This window comes from Bos grunniens, chromosome 11 (assembly GCF_055505025.1).
Source record: "Bos grunniens cultivar Pamir isolate PY7600 chromosome 11, Bosgru_T2T1.0, whole genome shotgun sequence".
In the NCBI taxonomy this organism is placed as follows: Eukaryota; Metazoa; Chordata; class Mammalia; order Artiodactyla; family Bovidae; genus Bos; species Bos grunniens.
The window spans coordinates 76,675,870-76,695,006 of NC_141175.1; the positions used below are offsets into that span (position 1 = coordinate 76,675,870).

The 19,137-nt window shown below is 42.0% G+C and overlaps 1 protein-coding gene across 5 annotated transcripts in view; it reads right to left on the reverse strand.

Moving 5' to 3' along the window:
- Positions 1-4,213: 4,213 nt before the first annotated feature.
- Positions 4,214-19,137, reverse strand: part of GTF2A1L (general transcription factor IIA subunit 1 like) — a 170,652-nt gene continuing 155,728 nt past the window's right edge. For all 5 annotated transcript variants that reach the window (XM_086327038.1, XM_086327032.1, XM_086327046.1 and 2 more), the window contains exon 9: positions 4,214-8,133. In XM_086327038.1, the coding sequence (XP_086183164.1) occupies positions 7,882-8,133 (252 nt within the window). In that variant the 3' untranslated portion in view covers positions 4,214-7,881. The remainder of the gene's footprint in view (positions 8,134-19,137) is intronic.

The window sequence follows — 19,137 nt, forward strand, 5'->3', positions numbered from 1 at the left end:
TACAAAATAGAAACAGACTTACACAGACTCAGAGAAAGAACTTATGGTTGCTAGCGGGAAGGATGGGGAGAAGGGATAGTTAGGGAGTTTAAGATCAACATGTACACACTGTTATTAATATATTTAAAATGAATAACCAACAAGTACATATTGCATAGCATAGGGAACTCTGCTCAATGTTATGTGGCAGCCTGGATGGAAGGGGAGATTGGAGAAGAATGGATACATGTACCTGTATGGTGAGTCCCTGTACTATCCATCTGAAACTATCACAACATTGTTAATTGGCTATACTCCAATGTAAAATAAAGCTTAAAAAAAAAGTCACATTCTTATCTTGACTACATATGAAAGACTGAGTACATAGTTGGCACTCAATAGACATCTGGTGGATTGAATCATAATGAGAGAAAGTCTCTTAAATTGCCAATTTATTGATATTCTAGACAAAGAGTTGGCAAACTATGGCCTTCAGGCCAAATCCCATCCACTGCTTGTTTTTATAAATGAAGTTTTATTGAAACATTTCTATACCAATTCATTTACACATTGTCTATGGCTGCTTTTATGCTACAATGGCAGAGCTGAGTTCACAGATACAGAAATTATATGATCTGCAAAGCCCGAAAATTTACCATGTGGCCCTTTACAGAAAGCTTTTTGATAACCTTCTATCCCCTTTAAAATATACAACACTCTGAGCTCAAAGCTAGCAAATAATAAGTAATACACTATTTCTTCCCACAAACTGAGTTTTATACTTTCCAAGAGTAAATGGTTTCCAAAAGTATTTTGGCATTTACTGTGTTCATGTACCATTTAAGTATCTTAACATGTAACTTTTAAATGTAACATTTATGTGTTAACTTTAAGTATCTAATTCAATGAAATATTGTACATACTGATAAAATATGAGTATAAAAAAAGAGTTCTTTCTATAAAAACCAAAGCAGGATGTTTTTAAAAAATCTCAAACATAACTTGCTAATACAAATTGTTATTGAGTTAGATATGAATGAGACAACTGCAAAAGACTGGAGGTGGAAGAAATGGTAAAATTTTAAGAATCTACTTTGTAAGCATATACTCTACTTTGAATATAACTTTCACTCCATTTTTTAAAAAACCTAAAATTAGAATCAGAGCTGATACACTGGGGGGACTGGTTTATACAAGAAAGAAACACAGAATTCTAATCAGCAACATGTTCTCAAAGAGAAGTCTTGGCCCAGAGACTGGGGTCCACCTAAAAGTTCACATTAACATAAGAATAATTGCTTTAAGTAAGTGAATAAGTAAATATGTAGGTATTGGAGAAGATTCTTGAGAGTCCCTTGGACTGCAAGGAGATCCAACCAGTCCATCCTAAAGGAAATCAGTCCTGAATATTCATTGGAAGGACTGATGTTGAAGCTGAAACTCCAATACTTTGGCCATCTGATTCAAAGAGCTGACTCATTTGAAAAGACCCTGATGCTGGGAAAGATTGAAGGCAGGAGGAGAAGGGGACGACAGAGGATGAGATGGTTGGATGGCATCACCAACACAATGGACATGGGTTTGGGTAGACTCCGGGAGTTGGTGAAGGACAGGGAGGCCTGGCATGCTGTGGTTCATGGGGTCGCAAAGATTCGGACATGACTGAGCGACTGAACTGAACTGAGGTAGATAAATAAATATTAATGCATATTTTTATCTTCTTTTACAATTATCTAAAGACCAATTTTTTACCATGAGGTAAGAAAAGAATGAAGTATATACCTAAAAAGTTTGGGGGGGCAAACAGAGACACAAGATTACAACGTCTGAATTTTGATGAGGCAAAACTGGTTTTGCTAACCTCAGCCTTCACCCAACTGCTGCCTTGGTGGTCCAGCATTGGGCACCCATTTCAGAGCCCAGTACTGGTCCCAGGAAGGTTAGAAAATTAGGACTCAGATCTCACACTACTGGCTCTGGATCAGGAAGGAAGGACAAGCCTATAAGAGCATACCTGTAAGAGCAAAGATTAACTTAAAAGTTAGCTTGAAATTGCCAACTCATTAAATCCCCAAACTGTGACATCTAAGGTCTGACAAGCCAGCCTGGGAATAAAATGAAGACAGTTTTCCTCCCCTTAAAAATCACACAAATTCCAAGGTCAGAAAGCCTTTAATTTGGTCTCTGTGCCCATCACCTCAGAGAACCCTAGATCTACCTTCAATGTGAAGCTTCAAACAAGTTCCTGATTCCTTGGGACCCTAAAAATAAGTGTGCACCTTGGAACTCCTTACAATACATAGCGAATTACATTCAATTAGTTTAAAACAGCTGGTTTCCAGTCCAGGTTCGATGCATGAGACAGGGTGCTCAGGGCCAGTGCACTGGGATGACCCTGAGGGATGGTATGGGGAGGGAAGTGGGAGTGGGGTTCAGGATGGGGAACACATGTACACCCATGGCTGATTCATGTCAATGTATGGCAAAAACCACTACAATATTGTCAAGTAATTAGCTTCCAATTAAAATAAATAAATTTTTAAAAAATAAAATAAAATTTTATCTAACTAAAATAAATAAATAAAACAGCTGGTTATTTCTTTGAGATCCTTGATTAAACATCATTTCTCTGAAGAAGAAACTGTTTGGTTTTCAACCAGACAATTAACCTGTTGCCCCCAGAGATGATCCCTTCTAGGAAAAGAAAAGGATTTCCCTTTCTCTGATTTAACCAACCTAATTTTGTTCAAAGGTGAGTAAGGAAGGCTGAATGGGTGCCCCGGGAAACCTGGAAGGAGGCCTGTGTTCTTCGACGTCACTACTGGCTCTTGGCTTCTCCATTGCCACCCACTGCAAAGCTATGCAGGAAAGAGACACCCCAAAAACACACTGAAGATGAGGAACAAGATAATGATGGAAAAGCCAGGTCCCACACTGCACAGACACCTGCTCTCCAATCTAGTCAGAAGCCAAATACAGCTCTCCTCTTCCCTCTTCAGAGCCCTGCCTGTGTTGGTGGACAAACAACCAAATGTATCTGAAATTGTCCACCTCCACCCTGACAATTCCAGATACAGCCAGGTCTCCCCTTCTCTTCATGTTTTGCCCCAATACTAGATAGGTCCTTCCAACACTGTGCCCTGCCCACCCCTATGTCCACCACCAGTCTTTGGTATAAAGAGCGTTTGTTGTGCACGTTAGTTTAAATTCAGTCCATTTTCTATTCTATCTCCTAGCGTCACTCCAACTTACCCATGTCACTTCTGTGCCACTGGTAGCTCAGCAGTAAGGAATCCACCTGCAATGTGGGAGAGCTGGGTTCAATCCCTGGGTCGGGAAGATCTCCTAAAGAAGGGAATGGCAACCTTCTCATGTATTCTTGCCTGGAGAATTCCACTGACAGAAGTGACTGGTGGGCTACATGGTTCATGGGGTCACAAAGAGTTGGACAGGACTAAGTGACTAAATACACACACACACACATAGCCTATTAATGATGTGATAGTTTCAAATGCACAGCAGAGCAACTCAGCCATACATACACATGTACCCATTCTCTCCCAAACCCCACTCCCATCCAGCCTGCCATACAACACTGAGCAGAGTTCCCTGTCTTATACAGTAGGTCCTTATTGGTATCCATTTTAAATACAGAAGTGTGTACAGGTTGATTTCAAATTCCCTAACTATCCCTTCGCTTCACCTTTTCCCCTGGTAACCATAAGTTTGTTCTCTAAGTCTGCAGTTGTTGCTCAGTCGCCCAGTCATGTCCGACTCTTTGCAACCCCATGGACTGCAGCACACCAGGTCTCCCTGTCCCTTACCATCTCTCGGAGTTTGTCCAAGTTCATGTTCATTGCATCGGTGATGCTGTCCAGCAATCGTCCCTTCATGGATCACTGCCTTGTCATGATGAAGAAGCTTGCATAACTCAATGAAGATGTGAGCCATGTCATGTAGGGCCACCCAAGACAGACAGGTCATAGCAGGGAGTTCTGACAAAACGTGATCCACTGGAGGAGGGAATGGCAAGCCACCCCAGTATACTTGCCGTGAGAACCTCATGAACTCTATAAAAGGCTGAAACGATAAGTCTGTGGACTCGCTTCTAATTAATAAAACTGGAGAAAGCCGTGGACTGTCATTTCTGAGACTGGACTTTGAAAACACTATACTTCTGTCTAGGATCTATTTCTTTCTCTCTCCCCCATCTTATCTTGTCTTTTCCTTTTCCCAGTTTCCTTTCCTCCCTCCCTCTCTCTCTCTGTCTCTCTCTCTCTCTTTTTCTCTCCCTCTTTGCTCTGAGGGAATCAGTTGCCCTCCTGTGAACACAGCCCTGTGCAAGGGACCACAGGGCAAGAATGCAGCATCCCCAGCCAACACCCACAGGAGACCGGAGGCCTGCCTACAGCCACATGAGCCTACTGAGGACCAGGTCCTCCCCTCTCAGGCCCTGAGATGACTTCTCCCAGAGCTGATACCTCGACTGTAGCCTCAAGAGACACCCCGAGCCAGAAGCGCCCAGCTGAGCATTGGGTTGACTGTACTAACATGCTAAAACTTGCAGTAATTTGTTACATAATGATAGATGATAATATACAATTTTTCAACAATTACCAAAAATTTTTTCTATAAAGTTAAATTGAATGCAGGCCTCCTTCTCCTCTTTCCCCTGCCAGATTGGTAGGAAATAACCTTATTCAGGCCTATAAATCTCTACCCACATCAACTCCTCTAGGGTCTTATCAAAGTCCTGGGTGTTTATGACAGAATATTTGGGAAAGCCTCTAGTTGCTGGCTTGTACTGTTCACCATTAATCAATCCATTGTCCAGCTATGCGTGACCCGTGGAGTTAGGACATCGGGAAGCTCCACACTTTCTCTGCTAAGCCTCAGCCTGGCCCCTTCTGGGATTTTTGCCAAAGTTGGAGCCCTTCTGCAGATCTGTAAGCTCCCAGTTGGGCCCCCTCATACCTCTCCCTCTCTTCCCAGGTTCCGGGATTTTCCCCTCTCTCACCACTTCCACCCTCTTCTCCACAGTCCTCCAGCCCCCCATACACACACACACACCCGTAACTTTAGCATAATTTCAGAGTTCCAGGTTTTGAAGAAAAAAAAAAAAAACAGAAAATATTGGGTTGGCCAAAAAGTTCATTCCAAATGACCAATAGATTATCCAACTCAATAGATTATCTTCAAGATGTTATTAATACCACAAAAAGGAAACACAATGACCTTCTCCAAATTCAGAAAAATATACAAATAGTTCTCACTGTTTCTAATCCTACAACTGCCTCCAAAACAAAACATAAATGTTTCAATAAATAATTATACTACAATTTTCCCCTAAATATTTAAGAAAATATTTATGCCCTAAGAAGAATTGTCATGCATACCCTAAAGCTCTGAATACCTCCTAGCAAACTGTAGCAAAGCATTACCTACTGCTCCCTCCCCTCCACCACAGGCAGCCCCCTAAAAAGAAGCTCAGTAATGGAGGAACATGACGCTTTGTAGCAGGAACTGACCTTCCCTCACTCTCTCCTCACTCTATTACAGCCCAAGCAGCCAACCATGAGACGGGCATCATGCAGGCATGACTGAAATAACCTGTTACTTCCATGTATGATTTCAGTGGAACCATGGAGATCTTTTTTGGCCCAAAATATCTTCCCGGTGTTCTGCAACAGTGACTGAAAGCCACCTTTCGAGCTTGGCTCATTTGGGTTGAAAGCACTGTTACTCCAAAGTTGAACTACCCACTGAGCTGTTTTTAGTCAGGAGCACCTTCTGACAATTTAGCTTATCAGTTCTTTACCAATAGGCAGCTTATTGAAAAAAGTGTTTAGGTTCGTATGTGAGTGGAGGAATAAGAAGAAAGATTTTGAACAGCAGGAGCGAAGGCATCTTGAATGCAAAGCTCAAGGAAGCCAGAGGAGAGAAAGAAATAGGAAAATGCCTCCTTTTACTGTGACATGACTACTGGGGTTATGACAATATGTACCATTATGGTTATTCTGTGCAGACCAGAAAAGATGAAGGCCCCCGCTGGGACGAGATAGGTGTCATGAAGGGTCATTGTTAATGTACTAGATACAATAACACTGTCAGTACTAGGAGTACAGGCTAGTCCTTGAGTCTATGGTGCCCAGGGCATCTCCATTTGCATAAAAGAGAAGCCCATTTAACTCCAAGGGGGAATTATTTCCCTACCACCCCCATCTTCACCCACCCAGAACTCCCACATCTCTGCCCCTAAATACGTAAAGGGTGTAGTATACTTCCCTTCTCCTAGAAAACTAAGGGCATTCTTTCAAAAATTCTAAGATCCAACAGATGAAACACAGAACAAAAATACATTCCTGTCTTCCTCTAACTTTGTTTTAGGAGAAAGAGGATTAAAAAAACAAAGAAAACACTTTTTTTCAGTAACCTGTTATTGTTTGATATAACTAATTTTGTTTTCTTTTTTCTTTTCTGTTGTCCTTTCATTTTCTGTTTCTCAGCAGACTACTACAATGAGTGAGACAAAGTGCACATTTTGAGAATACAGTCCTCACAAGACTGCTCTCGCTTCAGACACCAGTCACAAGTTTGAAGTCCCCAGGGCCAACCTCACTTCATACCAGCTGACTAAAATTTCAAGGATTTCCATAGCAATTCTCAGGTTTGATAATCTGCTAGAATGACTCACAGAATTCAGGAAGGTGCTATGCTTATGGTTTTAGTATAGCAGAAGGATCAAATTAGAACCAGCTAAAGGCTATGGTTTTTCCAGTGGTCATGTATGGATGTGAGAGTTGGACTGTGAAGAAAGCTGAGCGCCAAAGAATTGATGCTTTTGAACTATGGTGTTGGAGAAGACTCTTGAGAGTCCCTTGGACTGCAAGGAGATCCAACCAGTCCATTCTGAAGATCAGCCCTGGGATTTCTTTGGAAGGAATGATGCTAAAGCTGAAACTCCAGTACTTTGGCCATCTCATGCGAAGAGTTGACTCATTGGAAAAGACTCTGATGCTGGGAGGGATTGGGGGCAGGAGGAGAAGGGGACGACAGAGAATGAGATGGCTGGATGGCACCAGCGACTCGATGGACGTGAGTCTGAGTAAACTCCGGGAGTTGGTGATGGACAGGGAGGCCTGGCGTGCTGCGATTCATGGGGTCGCAAAGAGTCGGACACAACTGAGTGACTGAACTGAACTGAACTGAACTGAAAGGAAGACAGGCATTGTGTGAGGTCTGAGAAGGTTCTAAACACAAAGTTTCTACCATCCTTATATGCATTACCCTCCCAGCATTGATCTGTGGCAGTTTACCCAGAGTATTGCCAATCAGAGAAATTCACCACCCCAACCATCCAATCACATGCTTGGTCTTTTGGTGTGGCCAAAAGCCACCCTGAGTTATCCTGTTAGCACAAACTGCTTGAGGACCCACCTAAGTCTCTGCATTAACGTAAACCATGATCTGGTGTGCTCTAAGGGGCCCCCATGAAGAGCAAAGACTCTCTTGTCATTTTGGAGATTTCAAGAGTTACGAGCAGGGACAAACACGAGACTTCTCTTTGGGGAAATTTAATTCTTCACTACATAATTACCAAAATGTATCTGGCAAGTGTTAAAAATGCACAAGTCACTGATAGCAGACAGGAAGTTCAGATGCATAGCACAGTTTAGGAATTTGATAAATGTCAAACATCCACTGAAAAAAACTGAATGGTCCCATTGCTTAAGCAGTGTTTTGGGAGGGGAAATGACCTGCTTCAGCTGACTGTACCGAGGGCCTTTTTTTTTTCTTCCAAGAGAGGCAAACCTAATCCTTTAGCACTGACCTCCCAGATTAGCTGGGAAGGATGAGAGTGGTAGAAATATGTGCTATTACCTTGAAAACAAATAGTTGATCTCAACTAAAAACTGATAAATCTCTCCTAAAATAGTCAAGGCTTCTCCCATTTTTTCCTGGCAAAAAGAAAAAAAAAAAAAAAAACAGTAATAAAACATAAAAAAATGAAATCATGTGTCGTTGAGTTGACACTAAAGAGAGATGCCCACTGTGCTCTACCAGGTCCTGGAAACTGCAGGTTCCCTCCTTGCCCCGTGCGGGGCTGTCCACCACAGCCTCTCCTCCATGGTCCTTCTCCTGTCTGATGATGCCCTAGAAGGATATGAAAATTCCTGTCATGACAAATACTCAAATTAGATTTACAATGCTTTTGTGAGGAACAGCAGCAGCACTGAAAAGCATTGCTCCAGCAATTTCAAAAAGTCTATTCTTTCTCATCGGTGTATTTTTAAAGAAAAAGAATGATCCCAGCTTTTCTAGAAATCATTCCCTTCCTTAGATTTTGCAAAATTTCAATTCAACTAGATGTATATGGTGTCCCTGTAAGTGAAAAGTGGAAGTTGTTCAGTCGTGTTCAACTCTTTGCAGCCCCATGGACTATACAGTCCATGGAATTCTCTAGGCCAGAATCCTGGAGTTGGTAGCCTTTCCCTTCTCCAGGGGATCTTCCCAACCCAGAGATTGAACCGGGGTCTCCTGCATTGCAGGCTGATTCTTTATCAGCTGAGCCACCAGGAAAGCCCAAGAATACTGGAGAGGGTAGCCTATCCCTTCTCCAGCAGATCTTCCCGACCCAGGAATTGAACTGGGGTCTCCTGCATTGCAGGCTGATTCTTTACCAGCTGAGCTACCAGGGAAGCCCACAGAGATGAACAAGGAAACCCACAGAAAGAGAAGATATGGTCCCCACCTTCAGGGAGTTTCCAATCCAGTTAAAAGAAAAAAATACTAACATATATAAATCCTATATTCAAGGTACAGAGACACTGGTACTCAATTGAATCTGGAGAAAGGTTTCTGAAAGGATATGAAATTTAAGTTAAGCTATGAAAAATGATAGAAATCTTAGCCCATGAGAGTATGTTGAGAGGAGACATTCTAGAAAGATGGCTAGGACAAGGGAGGGTATAGACATAGGAAAGAGGAAACTGTTTGATTATTGGGGAAAGTTTTTATGGGTATAGACTGTTAGAGAAGTATAAAATATTATCTCTGCCCTTGAGGACATAAAAATCTATTTTTTTTAATATTCAGATTAGAAATAGAGAAAAAGGATGTCTAACTAGTTGTCTTATTACTAAGATAGATCTGCAAGTGTGCGTGTGGCACAAAAAGAATAAGCAAATATTTGAATACGTATTTGAATAAGATTATATCCTGTCATTCTATCATGAAAGAAAATTACTTCTTAGAGAAACTATATTCCTTAATTATGTGTTAGCTCAGAAGACGCTTTTTTGACTCCAAGTTCCTGCTATGAAAAACAATACTGGGTGAAATTTCAACACATAAACAGGTATTCACAAGGCAAATGGCATCACAGGAAAAACCACCTACAAGGAGAATTCTAACTAAACAAATATCCTTTAAAGTTCCGGTCATACTTTACAGGCCAACAACTCAAACCAGCATCATTCTGATGCCACAAGTCTGAGACGACCAGAGAATACATGGGTGCCAGGACTGGAATCCAGAGTAAAACACAAAACTGTATGGTGACCCCAAAATAACCATATATTTTTTCTACAGAAATAAATGTAACTTTTAAGTATAACATGTAGAAGATATAGCTTAATAACTAAAGGCAAAAACTAGGAGTCACACATACAATGTGACTACCCCAAGAGAGAGCAAAAGCAAACTGGGTTGTGCCAAAAGCAAGTCAGTGTCCAGAGACAGGGAAGGGAGTGTCTGATCCAGTCTACGCATTAAAAACAGAGACATTACTTTGTCAACAAAGGTCCGTCTAGTCAAGGCTATGGTTTTTCCAGTGGTCATGTATGGATGTGAGAGTTGGACTTTGAAGAAAGCTGAGTGCTGAAGAATTGATGCTTTTGAACTGTGGTGTTGGAGAAGACTCCTCAGAGTCCCTTGGACTGCAAGGAGATCCAACCAGTCCATCCTAAAGGAGATCAGTCCTGGGTGTTCATTGGAAGGACTGATGTGAAGCTGAAACTCCAATACTTTGGCCACCTCATGTGAAGAGCTGACTCATTTGAAAAGACCCTGATGCTGGGAAAGATTGAGGGCAGGAGGAGAAGGGGACAACAGAAGATGAGATGGCTGGATGGCATCACCGATTTGATGGACATGGGTTTGGGTGAACTCCTGGAGTTGGTGATAGGACAGGAAGGCCTGGCATGCTGCAATTCACAGGGTTGCAAAGAGTGGGACACGACTGAGTGACTGAACTGAACTGAACACAGGTAGATGTGCCAGTGGCACCACACACTTTAAATAGAGGCATAGAGATCCAAGGATGAGCATAAAAAACATCCATGAGACTCAGCCTGAAAAGTACTAGTCTAGAGAAAATAGGGACACAATTCTTGCACCAAGAAGAGTCATTAGACTGTGTAGTTCCCAAACTTTCCAAAGCAAAAATCAGAACACATTCCATGACAAAGGATATCTGTGTCACTTTCAAATATGAGAAACAATTTAGGGCATGAGTTTGAATATGCAAAATTGAAAATTTCTAGGACTTTGTGATGCTTTATAAAGGCAGTAAATATTTGAAATCAGATATCGTGTTCTAGAAAATCTGGGACTTATGATTATATAATATAATTACAGTGAATAAGGACAAATTCTAGGGTGATAAATTCTAGGTCAGTAGGAGGGAAAATATTTTAATAGAAAGAGTTATCCAAAGATGACTCATTGGATATTCTACCTCAAATATTCTACCTAAGGAAGAAGAGACTTTTGTAATAAATATTTATTATGAACCTGTTGCTCATAAAAAAATAAATAAATAAAAGCTATTGTTGTTGTTTGGGCTTCTGTTATAGCTCAGTCAGTAAAGAATCTGCCTGCAGTGCAGGAGACCTGGGTTCAATCCCTGAGTTGGGAAGATTCCCTGGAGAAGGAAATGGCAACCCACTTCAGTATCCTTGCCTGGAAAAATCTCATGGACAGAGCAGCCTGGTGGGCTGCAGTCCATGGGGTCGCAAAGAGTCGGGCACAACTGAGTGACTAACACTTACACTTACTTACTATCATTGTTATTTAGTCACTAAGTTATGCCCAACTCTTTTGTGACCCCAGGGACTGTAGCCCACCAGCATCCTTGGGCTAGTGATTTCTGAGGCAAGAATATTGGAGTGGGTTGCCATTTCCTCCTCCAGAGGATCTTCCTGGACCAGGGATCAAACTCACATCTCCTGCATTGGCAGGTGAATTTTTTACCACTGAACCCCCAGGGAAGTTCATAAAAACCACCCTGCCCTTATGTCATTCAAGGTGTAGAGTGGAAGCCAAGCAAGGGGATAGGCAACTACAATACCCAGGGTGAAAAGTTGTAGAGATAAGAAAAACACAGGATAAAAACCTGGGGAGTGGAGGGTGGGGCAGAAACATTTGAGTTTAATCTCAAGGTTTGGTTGCAGATTGGAAAATCTTAGATTGCAATCACCCAGAAATTGGAGCTCATGGAGAAAGCAATGACACCCCACTCCAGTACTCTTGCCTGGAAAATCCCATGGACGGAGGAGCCTGGAAGGCTGCAGTCCATGGGGTTGCTGAGGATTGGACACGACTGAGCGACTTCACTTTCACTTTTCACTTTCACGCATTGGAGAAGGAAATGGCAACCCACTCCAGTGTTCTTGCCTGGAGAATCCCAGGGACGGGGGAGCCTGATGGGCTGCCGTCTATGGGGTTGCACAGAGTCAGACATGACTGAAGTGACTTAGCAGCAGCAGCAGAAATCAGAGATATAAGTGGAAAGGGCATTGCTCTAGTGCAGGAAATATATGGCAACAGCCAAAGCTAAGGCAGAAGTAATGGGGATAAAGAGTACTGGATACATTTAATATTCATTAAGGAAGTAGACTGGATGGACGTGAGTCTGAGTGAACTCCGGGAGTTGGTGATGGACAGGGAGGCCTGGCGTGCTGCGATTCATGGGGTCGCAAAGAGTAGGACACGACTGAGCGACTGAACTGAACTGAACTGAAGGAAGTAGAATAAATAGGGCTTGGATTGGGGGATGAGGAAGAAGAGTGTTGATGAGAATTGCATTTCCTTTCATTTGGTAGCACCATTCCCCAAGACAGAGGACAGACGGAAAACATGCAGTTTTGCTGAAGATGAATTCAGTCCTGAACTGGCTCAATTTGAGAGCAGATATAAAAAATAGCCATGTCTGATTCTTTGTGACCCCATAGACTGTAGCCCACTAGGCTCCTGTGTCCATGGAGTTCTTCAGGCAAGAGTGTTGGAGTGGGTAGCCATTCCCTTCTCTAGGGGATCTTCCCAACCCAGGGATCAAACTCAGGTCTCCCAGCAGGCAGATTCTCTACCATCTGAGCCACCAGGGAAGCCCCATAAAAACATGTCGATATCAAGCAGGCAGCTAGAATTCAAATCAAGAAAAAAGGCTGGAAAAGAAACTTAAGAATATCTTGTCTTAGTTTGGGTTGCTATAATAAACTAAGTGGTTTAAACAGCAAATATTTCTTTCTCACAGTTCTGGATTTTCAAGATCTAGGTTCCATCAGATTCAATGTCTGATGAGGGTCCACTTATTGGTTTATAGATGGCTGTCTTCTTATTAGGTCCTAACATGGCCCTTCCCTGGTGCACCCAGGTAAACAGAGAGAGAGACCTCTCATGTCTCCTCCTCTGTTTAAAAAGGCTTTAATCCCAGCATGAGGGCCACTTTCTGACCTAATTTAACCTCAGTTATCTCCCCAAATTCCCACCTATAAACACCATCATATTGGGGGGTAGGATTTCAACATATGTATTTGGGAGAGACATAAACATTCAATCCAGAGCAAAACTCATAGAAAGTAAATCAAAAAGGTAAATAAATGAAAACTACGAGATCTAAGAGGACCAATATCCCAAGCAAGGAGTTCCAAATAGAGTAAACAGAGAAAATACAGAGGAGGAAATAGTCCAAGAAAAAAAATACAAGACTATATGATATGCATTCTAGAAGGAAATGAGTTTACAGACTGAAAAGCACAAAGGCCCAAAATAATGATGAAAAAGATTTGCATCAAGGACATAATTGAGAGGCTTCAGAATCCAAAGGATAAACAAAAGATTCTAAGAAGAAAGAACAAATGATATGAAGACTTGGGAATAAGAATGGCATCAGACCTCCCAATAGCAATATTGTAAATTAGAAGATAGTGAGGTATGTCTTCAAAATGGTCATTAAAAATAATGCTGAAAAAAAAAAATAATGCTGAGCTTATAGTTCTTTACTCAACCAAACTCTGAATCAAAAATAAAGATAGACGTTTCTTTACATGCAAGGTCTTTAAAAAATACCTCCTAAGCATGCTTTCTCAAAAAACTTCTAGAGGATAAGTTCCTGAAAAAAAAAGAGTTACAACAAAACAAGGAAGAGGAAGAAGTGGGAGCCATATAACTGAAGTCTAAGAGTGAGAGAGGTAAAGAGAATCTCTAGTATGATGGGAAAGTCCCACGACAGCAGCTGAGCCGCCATATTAGAGGGCAACCGGTCCAGACTGAAGCAGAAGGGGGAAAGCCGCTGAGACAGAGGTTTCCAGAAGAAAATAAAACTGACAGATCTTCTGACAGGTTTATGGTGTGGAAAATTGGATTGAGAGTCACTTTATAAAACCACTGATGGTTTTATAGGATATAGGAAAACTTAGCAAAAGATGAATGAAACCTGAGTTTAAAAAATGTTAAGAGGAAAAGAACTATAGGCAAACCAAAAGTTGAACGAGAAAGGACAGGCATTCATAACATACCTCTTGGCTCAAGAAGTGAACACTGTAACATAACGATTAATTGTGAAAATAATGAATGTGGATAGTATCAAATTATGGTAAAGTTATACTAGAAAGATACAGGGAAATGAAATATGTATGACTGATGGATGATTATATCAGATATCTATTTCTGTGTGGGCTCCCCAGGTGACTCAGTGATAAAGAAATTCACCTGCCAATGCAGGGGCCACAGGAGATGTGGGTTCGATCCCAGGATTGGGAAAATCCTCTGGAGAAGGAAAGAGCAACCACTCCAGTTTTCTTGCCTAGAGAATCCCGTAGACAGAGGAGACTGGCCAATGGGGTCAGTCCATGGGGTCACAAAGGGTTGGACACAGCTGAGCGACTAAGCACGCACGCATGCTATTTCTGTGCAGCAAACCACCCCAATGTTTAGTGAGTTAAAATAACTGCAATTTTATTTGCTTATGAGTTTGTAGATTAGCAATTTGGACTGGGCTCACATTGGCAGTTCCCCACTCACATGACTGCAGACATCTGGGGACTCAACTAAAAGAGTGTCATGTCTGGGGGCTGGTACAGGCTCTCTTCTGATGGTAGGTCAAAACACCTGCCTGTTTTCTTGTAGCCTGTCTCCCTCTGGTAGGTCAGATCAGGCTCGTGTACCTAAGAGCCTCAGGGCAGTGTTCTCAAAGAGAACAAAGGTGTAAACTTCTTACAGGCCTAGTTCTGAAATCTCACAGCATCACTGCCGGTACAACTATTAGTCAAGGCAGGTCCCATGGCCAGCCCAGATTCAGAGGGTCAGGAGATAGGCTCTTCCTCTTGATATGAAGAGCTACAAAGGCACACTGCAAAGAGGTGTGCATACAAGATGAGAGAATGTGATGTGGCCATTTTTTCAATCACTTTTCTACAATGGTATATGAGCGTGAAGTCTTTGTCTTCTGTAGAGGGAAATCAGTATAATGTCTAATGTGGAAAAATTAGCAAATCAGTATGTAATTTAGGAATATGGCAAACAGAACAAACAGCAGAAGAGTTTAAAGTGGTTGTTTTTGAAAAAGGGATCTTTTACAGGACAGGTAACTGCTGTCCTTGTTATAAGCTGCAGTGTTTGACTTTTAAAACTAGATATATGACTACTTGAAAAAGCAAACAAGGGACTTCCCTGGTGGTCCAGTGGGTAAGACTGTACTTCCAATGTAGGGAGCCCAGGTTAGATCCCTGGTCAGGGAACTAGATCCCACACCCCGCAACTAAGAGTTTGCACACTGCAACTACAGATCTTGCATCCCACAACCAGGACCTGGTGCAGCCAAATAAATAAGTACTTTAAAAAGCAAACAAAGGTAAAAGTTTGGCTATATCAATAATTTCACATATAGACATATACCAAAAGAATTGAGAGCAGAGAAGATAACAGATACACCAACCCTCAGAGCAGCATTATTCACAATAGCCAAAGCTGGAAACAACTCAAATATCCATCAACAGATGAGTAGGTAAACAAAATGTGATATATACATACAATGGAATATTATTCCACCTTAAAAAGGAATGAAATTCTGACACATGCTACAACATTGATGAACTTTGAAGACATTATACTAAGTAAAATAGCTAGATATAAAAGGAAAAATATTACATGATTCTACTTAGCAGGGACCTAGAGACAAAAAGTAGAAGAATGGTTACCAGGAACCAGGGGAGGGGGGAGGATAGTGAGTCATCGGTTAATGAGTACAGACTTTCAGCTTGGGAAGTCAAAAAGTTCTAGAGATTGATGGTGGTAGCAGTTTCATGACAATGGAAATGTACTGAATCCCACTGTGCGTGTGTGATCAGGCATGACCGACTCTTTTGCAACTTCAGGACTGTAGCCCGCCAGATTCCTCTGTCCATGGGATTTTCCAGGTAAGAATACTGGGGTGGGTTGCCATTTCCTTCTCCCAGGGATCTTCCCAACAAAGGGATCGAACCCACATCTCTTGCATCTCCTACATTGGCAGGCAGATTCTTTAGCACTAGCACCTCCTGGAAAGCCCACTAACTGAGCACTTAAAAATGACTAAAATGAGTTGGAGGGAAGCTCAGGAGGGAGGGGATATATGTATACTGATTCACACTGTTGTACAGCAGAAACTAACAAGACATTGTTAAGCAATTATCTTCCAATTAAAAAATTTTAATGCTAAAATGCTAAGTTTTATGTTAAGTATATTTTACCACAATAAATAAATACTATCAGGAAACATTTGGCTATGGAGGGAAGGAAAGCTTTTGAATGGTTGATAAAGGAAGACAATGTCTGGTTGATTTCCTTGTGCTTAGTTGTTCAGACGTGTCTGACTCTGCGACCACATGGACTGTAGCCCGCTAGGCTCCTCTGTGCATGGGATTCTCCAGGCAAGAATACTGAAGTGGGTTTCCATGCCCTCCTCCAGGGGATCTTCCCAATCCCGAGATTAAACCCAGGTCTCCCGCATTGCAGGTGGATTCTTTACCATCTGACCTGCCAGGAAAGCCCATTTATTTTCTTTGCTTTTTTTTAAGGTTAGGGAAGAGTTGGGGCTTCCCTGGTGGCTCAGTGGTAAAGAATCTGCCTGCAATGCAGGAGACCCGGGTTCGATCCCTGGGTTGGGAAGATCCCCTGGAAGAGGGCATGGCAACCACTACAGTATCCTTGCCTGGAGAATCCCATGGACGAGGAGCCTGGTGTGCTACAATCCAGGGGGTCGCACAGAGTCTAACATGACTGAGCGACTAAGCAGCAGCAGGGGAGACTTGAACATATTTAGAAGCTGAATGAAAACAATCTATGTAGATTTGGGGTTTGACAAAGCTGAGAGAGAGGAGGATAACTGGTAGAGAGCCATGCGTGCGAAAGAAGGGGGTCTCTCAGCCAGGCGGTGAGGATGTTAAAGATAGTTTGAATCAGCCCTTGTGGAGATATCACAGACAGGAATTGATGACTCCCTTCCATTCCTGGGAGCCTAACAAAATCATCCTATATGTCTCAAAAGTTCCTACTGAATAAAATCTGTCAACTGACAAGAGCATTCACCAATTAATTCACATTTATGCAATCACCAATTACTGAACAAGTTGGAGGAAAGAGTATTTTTAAGTAGACTAGATTGGGACTCCCCTGGTCATCCAGTGGTTAAGACTTCAACTTCCAGCGCAGGGGTGTGGCTTTGATCCCTGGTTGGGGAGCTAAGATCCCAAATGCCTCACAGCCAAAAAACCAAAACATAAAACGGTAGCAATGTCACAACAAATTCAATTAAAAAAAATAACACACAGAACTCTTTAAAGAAAAAAAGTAGACTATATGGTCAAAATCTTGGTAAGCTGTTTTCATTGCAAACTTGACTGCATTTTTTGTTGCTATTTTTCTAAAGGGTAGAATATAAACACTTCCTTCATCTTCTAAGACAGCATGAACAGCAAATTCTCTCACCATCACAGAAAGAGAATCAGTTTTGAATGATTTGGGCTCTGGGCTTCCGGGGTCACTGGAATCTAATTGTGAATGAACAGCAGGAAAATTGGCTTGGGGATAGTGTGTAGAGCAAGAAAAGGAAAGAGGAGTGTCTCTGAGAAAAACTGAAAGAAAGATGATCTTCCCTGCATTAACAGAGGTCAGAATTCAGTGAATTTTGCTTACTTGTCACCATCTACTTCGCCCATTACTTCTGCCCCTGTCTAGAAAAGTAGAAAAGCCTCCAAAAGAGGTGATACCCTCATCACTACACAGAACACTGGAGAGGAAGTCCCCATACTTGTGTTTTCATTGAAGAGAGAGGAAAACTGAACACTCTGGAACCCTGGCCTGAGACAGGGATGACACCGCTGTTAGCTAAGTTAAAATAGTGAATCAAAATGAAATAACCTCAAACAACTTGATGTGCTTTACAGATGTGATGTTATTGATTTGTGGGAAACAAAGGCAACTTTGGCATCTCAAAAACTAACTAATCTTTTTTATTCTACTGAAATAGTAATTCCTTGCACCAGGTCTGATAGGAGAGAATAGACAGAAAATTCTTCAGACTGTCCTCAGAGACATGAACCATATCATTTTATAAATAAGGAATCATCAGGAAAATACTTCCCTGGTGGCTCAATGGTAAAAAATCTGCTTGCTAAGGCAGGACACACAGGTTCAATCCCCGATCTGGGAGGATCCCACATGCGGTGGAGCAGCTGAGCCTGTGCGCCTCAACTGCTGAATCTGTCTGTGCTCTAGAGCCTGGGAACTGAGCCTGCTGAAGCCCATGAACCACAGGAAAGAGGAAGCCCTGCTCACCACAACTGCAGAAAGAGCCCGCACAGCAATGAAGACCCAGCACAGTCAGAAATCAATAAATAGATTATTTGTTTAAAATGCTGCAATTATTCTGTATCTTTTCAACGTCTTATACTCACCACATTTACTTATATTGTTAAGAGCAAACGTGATCATGGACAGTGTGAAACAGAAGAAATGTGGACACTGACCTATACCTCACATGAACTTGTATCTTCTGGCTTTCCTTATCCAGAAATCTCAAGGACAGCCTTGGCCTCTGACCCAGGCAGGATCTGATCCTAGATCACTCTGGCAGGATTCAAGGTCTTGGCGTTTGTATGTTTCCATGACAAACAGCCAACATTACACAGTCTGCCTCTCTGGAAGGCATTTTACAACTTCTTTCTGGAGGAAAAGTAAAGACAGCAAGGAGAGGATGGAAGAAGGAGGAAAAGAAGCAGGTGGGGAGAGTAAGTGGGGAGGAAAAGCAAGAAGAGGGCATACGTCATGAGCAGGAGGTGAGAACCCATGAACTATGGAGCCAACACACCAAACAGCCTTGAAAGTTTATAAACATTACTGACAATCAGAAAGACTTTGGGGGGCCTTTCTGTTATAATTATTTTCTTTCTCTCTCTCTCTTTCACCCTGCCTAGCACCCTGCCTTTTCTCAATAAATTTTATCTACAGGAAAGTTCTTGAAATTTCAATTAACCAGCCCTCCCTTCTCCCTTTCCTTTTTAACATTTAATATATAAAAATGAGCAGGGGGTCAAGTACACCTGGATGAAATCACTAATCATTACAGAGCTCAAATCGTAACCCCCTGTAGTACAGAAAACTGTTTTTTTTTTTTCTTTTTTACCGTGGCTGAACGTGTGAAGGGTTCATCCAGAGCCTTATTATGAAGGGAGCACAGGTATTCATCATCCCACAAGCTCGTCAGCAATTTTAAAGAACTCATGAGACTGGGATGGATTTTCAAGATGCTGCAGAAACAGACACAGTCACACACACACACACACACACTTTGTTCTCTGAGCAGTTTCCCCTGTCACTTAACACCACCTACTTGCCCTC